Source organism: Tupaia chinensis, unplaced genomic scaffold (assembly GCF_000334495.1).
Source record: "Tupaia chinensis unplaced genomic scaffold, TupChi_1.0 Scaffold000161_3, whole genome shotgun sequence".
NCBI lineage: Eukaryota > Metazoa > Chordata > Mammalia > Scandentia > Tupaiidae > Tupaia > Tupaia belangeri.
In genome coordinates, this window is record NW_006159634.1 from 509,610 (window position 1) to 518,193 (window position 8,584).

The 8,584-nt window shown below is 51.3% G+C and overlaps 1 protein-coding gene across 1 annotated transcript; it reads left to right on the plus strand.

Annotated features, from left to right (window-relative positions):
- Positions 1-5,997: 5,997 nt before the first annotated feature.
- Positions 5,998-7,051, plus strand: LOC114007376 (uncharacterized). The gene is made up of 3 exons (XM_027770864.1): positions 5,998-6,128; positions 6,244-6,642; positions 6,906-7,051. The coding sequence occupies exons 1-3, from the start codon at positions 5,998-6,000 to the stop codon at positions 7,033-7,035; spliced, it is 660 nt and encodes a 219-aa protein (XP_027626665.1). The 3' UTR covers positions 7,036-7,051.
- The last annotated feature ends 1,533 nt before the right edge of the window (positions 7,052-8,584 follow it).

Genomic DNA, 8,584 nt, shown 5'->3' on the forward strand with positions numbered 1-8,584 from the left:
CTGAGCATGCATGCCCCAAATCCCAACAGAGAAATGAAGTTGAAGTGAAGGGATTGTAATATGACCACATCCCACTGTGGGGTGATTTTTCTCCCTCTCTCTCTGCTCTCTGTGTCCCTGGCAAGTGCACATGCTCTCTGGCAATTAAAAATAAATAATAATAAAATATAAGTATGAGTTTACTTTGGTGCAAAACATTTTGAAATCCACGCATACTTTTCATATGGATTTTCTGTGAATTTTCTGGAGACCCCCATCTTGCGTATGTGCATGTGTATGAAAAGCTCATGTACTGGGACCAGCAGATGGTGTAGCAGTTACGTCACTGGACTCCCACATAGTCGACCTTGGTTCGAGTTCCAGACCTGGTAGCTTAAAACTCTTGCCAGCCTGTGTGCACGCATGCCCAAAATCCTGAGAAGAGGGTGGAGGAGACGGGATTGCAGCATGGCTGTTCCTCTGGAGGGGGAGTGATTTCTCACTTTCTATTTCTCTATCTCTTCGGGGAGCGCACATGCCCATTAGTAAAATCTTTCTCTCAAAAAAAAAAAAATGGTGATGGTTGCACAACTCTGCTAATAAACTCAAAACCATCAAATTATGCGCTTTAAATGGGTGAACAGTATGTGAATTCTCTCCCAATAAAGTCATCTGCAAAATATAAAATCAAAGATGAAAGTCGATTTTTTACTTATTATTATTGGTAGTAAAACAGAATATAAACATCAGGAATCGTTTTAGTCCTTGCTGTTAATAGTAGTTTTTTTTAATCAATAATAATTATTAAAGATCATTAATACATCCTTTTTATTTGACAGTGACTTTTCAGCTGCCCTCTAGGTCGCTGTTCAGAAATACAGCTTCAGAACGAAGCCAGCTGCTCAGGAGGAAGCTGCTGCCCCAGTCCGGGAGCTGCCTAAATGCATGCACCCTGTGATGGGACGCACTGGGTTTTAGGGTCACCTCTGCATGTGGTCCTCACAAAAAGTCCTCTTATTTGAGCCAAACTTGAGGTCTTCAATGGTCTAAGAAAACCTTCCACGCAGTGGAGCCATGCCCCTTCACTTCTCAGAATCGAGGGCTCAGTTTGATGAGGGTGCTGCTTACGAAGGCACCGAGCCCTCTGGCTCCCTTTCCTGAAGAACCACCAGAGCCACAGGACAGAGGGTGGATCATTCTTCCGGACGCCTGCAGCGGCTGGCTGGAAGTGCCTGCTGTTCGCAAATTCACTACCTTGAGCCAAACCATCAGGGAGCTGGGTACCCACTTGGTGGTTACAGTGGGTTGGACAGAGGAAGAAGTGGCCTGGGTGCCTGCTGCTGTGACCTCGTGGAAGGGCCGGCCAGCAGACAGGAAATGGCCCTGTGCCTCCACCGAGGTAGCTGTGGGCACCAAGCGGTGCCTGTGCTTCCAGCGGCACACGAGGGTACTTCAAAATGTCATGAAGAAATCAGATCAGTTTGAATCCCAGGCCTGGAAGCTTGAAAAACATGCTGAGCATGCATGCCCCAAATCCCAACAGGATGGAGAAATGAAGTTGAAGGGATTGTAATATGACCACATCCCACTGTGGGGTGATTTTTCTCCCTCTCTCTCTGCTCTCTGTGTCCCTGGCAAGTGCACATGCTCTCTGGCAATTAAAAATAAATAATAATAAAATATAAGTATGAGTTTACTTTGGTGCAAAACATTTTGAAATCCACGCATACTTTTCATATGGATTTTCTGTGAATTTTCTGGAGACCCCCATCTTGCGTATGTGCATGTGTATGAAAAGCTCATGTACTGGGACCAGCAGATGGTGTAGCAGTTACGTCACTGGACTCCCACATAGTCGACCTTGGTTCGAGTTCCAGACCTGGTAGCTTAAAACTCTTGCCAGCCTGTGTGCACGCATGCCCAAAATCCTGAGAAGAGGGTGGAGGAGACGGGATTGCAGCATGGCTGTTCCTCTGGAGGGGGAGTGATTTCTCACTTTCTATTTCTCTATCTCTTCGGGGAGCGCACATGCCCATTAGTAAAATCTTTCTCTCAAAAAAAAAAAAAAAAAAACCCTCATGTATTATTTCATGGAAATGAAATAAGATTTTAAGAATTATTCATTTAATTTATATTATTATTCATTTCACCAGAAAGAGATGGAGAGCAAAAAAGCAAGCCTCCAGGTCTAAGACTTGAACCACAGTTGGCCATGTAGGAGTCCAGCACCTTAACCACCATGCCATCTGCCAGCCCTAAAAGATGACTATTAATATAGCTCTGTAGCCTGTGTCATTCACTTAGCAATATGTTACAATTTACTGGCAGCACTGAGAGTGAGTTTGATGGTTGCAATGTATTTGACGCGTCACCTCAGCTTTACTTATCTCCTTTGGCTGGACATTCAAGATTTAAGACAGTGCTGGTCATTTATCATGGTAAACAGTTCTACAGTGAACATCTTTTGTGGAGCATCCTAATTTCTCCATTCCAGATGGTTCTCATTTTCCTGGCAGCTGTGTTTACACCATCACAGGAGGACGGACACACACCTTAAAATGCTTAGCCACAATACGATTCTGTGCTGGAAGCAGACATGCAAACTGGGGCTGCTGACTGGTCAAGAATTCAGGCGCTTTCTCCTCTGAGTAATAGGACCAGGACAGCACTCATTGAAAGCCAAGTGTGTTTTAAACACCTTCTAAAATATACCAACCAAGTTCATAGACGAGGAAACTGAGCTCCAGAGTAAATAGCGGAGCTTATCTTCTTACCTGACACTAGAGCTTGGAGAAGGAAGGGGTAAGACTTGAGCAGACGGGGACTGGGGCCTCAAAGCCCAGGGGCTAAAGCAGCAGGGGCCAAGAAACAGGGACTGAGGGTGCCGGGGCCATTCCCTGGGAGCTGGAGAAGCCCAGGCCAGCCCCTGCCCTGTGCTCGCACACTCATGGCTTTGGTCAGTTTGCCCAAGAAGGATCATTTTTGGTCTTAAGAACGGTCCCCATAATTGAGGCTGGAAGATGGCGTGGTTGTTAGGGTGCTGAACTCCCACATGGCCAACCACAGTTCGAGGCCTAGGCCTGGTGGCTTGCTTTCTCACTTTCCTTCTCTCTCTCTCTCTGATCAAATTAAAAAATAAATACACTTTTTAAATTAAATAAATATTAAAAAAAAAAAAAAACAGTCCGCACAATTGTATCTTCTTCACGCCCCCACCAGCCAGGCCGGGCAGCACCAGAGGGCCACAGCAGAGCAGATCTGGCCTCCCTCCTCTTCCCTCCAAGCCACAGACTGGGAAAAAACAGAAAAGATTCCCAGACTTGCAAAATGAGAATGGGAAGTGCAGAAAACGGGGACTGGGAGAGGTGCTGGAGGCACACCCTGGACCTGACAGGGCAGTGAGGCCCGCGGGAGCAGGCTGCTCAAGAAGAGGCCCTCCGGGGAAGACGGGGCTCAAGCCCAGTCCTGGAGACCTCTGCACCGAGTGCTCTATCAAAGGGCGTTAACCAAGGGGCACTGCTACAGTTTAGGTTCTGACGTTTCCAGCTCCGTGTGGTTCAGACCGGATGTAGGGCAGATTGATTACACGTGTCTCTGAGAAGAGCCCAGCAGCCCCCACATCACCTGTCTAGGAGGGACTTAGGCTTTGCTCCTGGCCTTGTTCCCTGACGAGTTATGATAGAGAACAAATCTGAGAAGCTAATGAAGAAAGTATCATAAAGTCACACCTCTGAAAGCCCAGGCTCCTGGTCGGAGGACGCGCACAGGCGAGGCAGACCTGGTGGCAAGCCCGCAGGCTGTTCTCCCTAACGCAGGCACCTTTGGGAGGTTCCTCAACAGGCCAACAAAGTACTGCCCCTCCAGGAGCTGGGGGCTGCCACAGAGGATCTGTGAGAAACCGTTATGGCCGTGAAGGATTTCCAAACCCCAAATGAAAGCAGTTGTGACCAACTCCTTTAGAAAACTCAGAGATTTTATTTTTAATCCTGTGCTTTCCCTGTATGCCCAGCCCCGGTCTTCAGCTCGACAATGACACCTACTTCCAAGGAAGACCTATTTCAGCCCCATGCTCTGGTTTGCAGGGCAATGTGGGCTGGTGTCCCACAGCCCCGGGGGCAAGGTTGTTTCCCTGGCAGGCGTCTTGAAAGTGAGTGGGAGGGGCAAAGTGGCCCTGCTGCACCCCCCAAAATGGCAGTAGCTCCAAGGAAGTCATACACCTCGGTCGCAGGAATGTCCCCACTGAAGCGAAGGGCACCACCTTGGGGCATATGCTGGTGAGACGCAGGCCTCACCCCTCTCGGTCCTTCATGGGGCCTAGGGCCTGGTAACTGTGCCACCACAGGTCGAGCCGGGAGGGTTGGGCCCGGACCTGGACACATGCTACTGTGGGTTTGGCTGCTGCTGCAGAGGCCGAAATGAGTCCTGGCAGCAGAGGCAGGCCCCGGGGCCAAGCAGGCTGTGCACGGCACTGACGTGGTGTGCCAGCTGCATCCTGTCCTAGCGGGATTTCCCACGTAGGGCAAGAGAGAGGCTGGCGTTCCAGGGCTGGCCAAGCTGGGCAGCCGGGCTGGCGGGGTCCTCCTAGAAAGCCTTCTCCGAATCACTGCAGCTGTTAAGGCGGCTGCAGCTGTTCCTGCAGCTTAGGAAACCGACATTTAGAACATTTCTAGAACATTTCTGGAACTCACCCCAGGTGACAGCTGGAGTTGACAGCCAGAGGGCTTCAACTCTTCTTGGGCCACATGGTAGCTGTGGGGAAGCACTGAGAACACGGAGGCTGCAGATGACAGGGTGCAGGGAGACACAGGCTAGCGCGGCCACCGAGGTTCCACTCATGAGGGTCTGAGTGAGCAGGAAAGAACATTCTGTCTCTAAGGACATTGGCCAGCACGCTGGCAGGGCAGGGGCCACAGACACACCGTCACACAAGAACACTGGCGGAACAAGCTGGGTTCGATGTTCGGAAGCGGGAATGACGGAGAAGGCACCATGGGTCAGCCTCTGCCCCGGTCTGCTGGGCCAGCTGTAGCCAAGCTCCACAGGCAGCACGGCATCAACGGCGGGATGTGCTTTCTACTGTCCTGAGGCGGGAAGTCCAGGACCAGGATGGCAGCAGGGCTGGCTCCCGTCTCTCCCCTTGGCTTGCAGGACCCACGCTCCCCGTGTCCTCACGGCCATCCTCCCATGTGTCTGTACTCATCTCTTCTCACAGGCAGCAGTCAGCTTAGACTAGGGCCCACCTGAACAACCTCACTGCATCTGAAGCACCTCTTCCAAGGTCCTACCCCCAGATACAGGCACAGTATGAGGTCACAGGGTTAGGGCTTCCCAATTCAATGTTAGGGTGCACGATTCAGTTCAGAGCACTCTGACAGGGGCAGACAGGCTGGCAGTGGCTGATGTGGGCACCAACGTGGGGGCGTCAAGGGCTGGAGTGTGTCTGATAACCCTTTTGGAGTCAGCCTGGTGTCCTGTCCTCACCTGATCGTGTTGGGCAGTTTTGCGGAGTGGACCTCACCCTGAAGAAAAGACGGGAGCCGCTCCGCAAGTTCACGGCTATAGGATGCCCGGCTGCCAGCCAGGGTGACCCTGAGAGGTCACCCTCGGCCCCTGCTGGGGAGCAGGGCGTGCACCTTAGGACATGCTGTTGGTGTTAGGGTGTCCTCCAGGCCGAGCTGCTCTGGGCCTTTACCCTCTTTAGGGACCACCCTGCCCTCTCCCCTTCTCGCAGAAAACCCCACCTTAAGAAGTAATTCTGAGCCCCCCCCCCAATGTGCCTAAGTGGACAGAAGGGACTGGCCTCCCAACTGAGCCACACTATCCACAGCACCCGCCAGGAGCCCTCTGCCTGCCTGCACCCCTCGTCTTCTCCTCCAGACTGGGGGAAGATGCTGAGTGAAGGAGAGCCGAGCCCCTGCCTCCAGGAAGCCTAGGGGGGACAGCCTGGCCCTAGGCTGTTGGCAGCCCTTGAGAGTGTGTGGGCCTCTAGAGATTTATCCCCAATTCCAGGGCAAAACAATGGCCCTGGACACAGTCCATGAAGGAGATACCGACCCTGCAGAGGTGTCAAAGTCCAGGGAGCGACGTGGGAAAACGGGCTGCGAAGTCCCTGGGTTCCCACTCAGCGAGGGTGAGGAGGGGTCAGGAGAGTGAGCGAGGAGGGCGCGGCAGGGGGGCGCACGGCACCACCGCCCACTCACCCAGGTCTGCTCCGGGGCCCTCGGGGTATCTGCCATCCTCCCTGCGTGCCTCCCATACCGGAAGTGGCCGTCTGCAGCTCCCACACCGGAAGTGGCTGTCCGTAGCTCCCACACCGGAAGTGGCTGTCTGCAGCTCCCACACTGGAAGTAGCTGTCTGCAGCGCCTCCCACACCGGAAGTGGCTCCCACACCGGAAGTGGCTTTTTGCAGAGCTCCCACACCGGAAGTGGCCTTCAGCAGAGGCTCCCACGGGAAGCAGCTGCCTGCAGAGGTTGGGTGGCGTCCTTCACGTTGAGGCCCGTGCTGCCGAGGGTCCAGATTCCCAGTCCCAGGGGCCCCCATCGGCAGGAAGGCCAAATAGATGCGCCAGCCCGGAGGCTCAGCCGTCCGACTCCTCGGGCCTCACCTCCCGCCCCGGGACTGCGCTGTCGAGAGTGATGGTAAACGGCCTTGAAAGTACAAGGTGTGCATGAAAAGCCCCGCGGAGCTCCCTGCGCTATATAAATGCTAAGCAGAAGCAGAATAGAAATTACTTTGGAGTGTTCTCTCACCCGAATGATCTCCCAGATATAACTGCTTTTGATAAGTCATCAACGCAACTTTTAAAATAAAGCCGCCTCAGCCCTTTCAGCTCTGACCACAAGACAAAAACGTATCGCACCAAAGGTTAAACTCCCATTGATTGAGGTCTTTCTCTGGCTGTTTCCTGCCGGATCCCCTCCACAGCCGTGAATCTGAGATTAGACCTGAGCTTGCCGAGGTGGTCGCGCTGCTGCTGCTGTCCGGGCTGCTGTGTATCTCCCGGAGGAATGGGCCAGAACTTTATACACATTATTTGGAAGGCCAACCGAGGTGAATAAAGTGCAATTCTCACCCACTCAAGTGGTCTCTCCTAGTACTTTTTGGTACATGAGAAGTTTCCGTGAAGTCTGCATGACTCTTACATGAGTAAGGGTGAGGGTTTCATTTTCCCAAGATCCCCTGGGTTTCAGTTGTATACACAATGTTACTGTCTGTATTTACACCTAGCCGCAGGCATGCATTCAACGGTGTGTGTGTGTGTGTGTGTGTCATATTTGGTGTGCCGTGTTGACGTCTGGCAGTGCGCCACACACAACTCTCTCTGGCCGCATGCAGACCATGGTGGGGCTGCCGCAAGCCTCTGCGCTGGAGGCTGCGTGCCCGACACTGCTCCCTCTGCACCTCCACCTGCATTCATCCCCGTCCTGCCATCACGTACTCTGGACGCTTCCTTTCATTCCCACCTGGTCACATACAGTCTAGCTCTGGGACTAGACCGCAGGGTCACCATTTCTTTTGTTCTTTCTGCACCTCATTCTGATTCAGTCCTCGTTAGCATCTCTGCACCCTTAAACTTGTGCGGGACTCGTGGGGAAAACAGAATTTCTTTCTTATCTCCTTTTCCCCATCCATTTCTCCTTCCCTAAACTCTGCCTTGACTAGTAATATCATTAAACACCATCAGCTTAGAACAAAGACATTTGAAATCCCTTGGCTTATGATTTTGTATTTCAGGAAACTGAACACGTGCTTAGAAAAAATGCTGAGGTCAAACTCTGACCAACAGGAAAAGCTGGGTTGATACAATACAAGTAGCAGGAATCTTTGGTTTTGTTTGTTTGGTTTGTTTGTTTGTTTGTTTGAGGGAGATTTTGCTATATGACACGTGTGCTTGCCAGAGAGACAGAAAGTGAGAAATCATCTCTGGGGGAGATGGTCACGCTGCAATCCCTTCATCTTTGTTCTCCTGGGATTTGGGGCACACGCACGCATGCACCCAGCATGAGTTTCAGGCTGTCAGGTCCAAGACTCAAACTGTGGTTGGCTACATGAGAGTCCAGCGCCTTAACCATTACACCAGCTTCTGGCCCTGAAGTAGCAGGAATCTTAAAATGATATGACCATCTAATTTTGGGTCAGAACAGTGCCTTTACTGTTGGTATAAACTAAACATTGCATCACTATTTAAAAAATACAAGCAACAAAATAAAAGGAGGGGTCAGCAGATGGCATAGCAGTTAGATCACTGGACTCCCACATGACCAACTGTGGTTCAAGTCCCACACCCAGTGGCTTCAAACTCATGCCAGGCATGTGTGCATGCATACCCAAGATCTCAGGAGGAGAATGGATTATGGTGTGACCATCCCCCCTGGAGGGTGATTTCTCACTTTCCCTTTCACTGTGTCTATCTCTCTCTTTCTGGCAAGCACATGCACCCTAAGGCAAAAATAAATAAATAAATGGATAAATAAATAGAAGAAGAAAAAACACATTATTTGAAATCCTAACACCTAGTATTAATTAATGCTAACGTTTAGTGACAGCATCCCAAACCTCTCTCCTTGCCTGTGTATAAAAAGTTAGTTGGAAGGACCAACAGG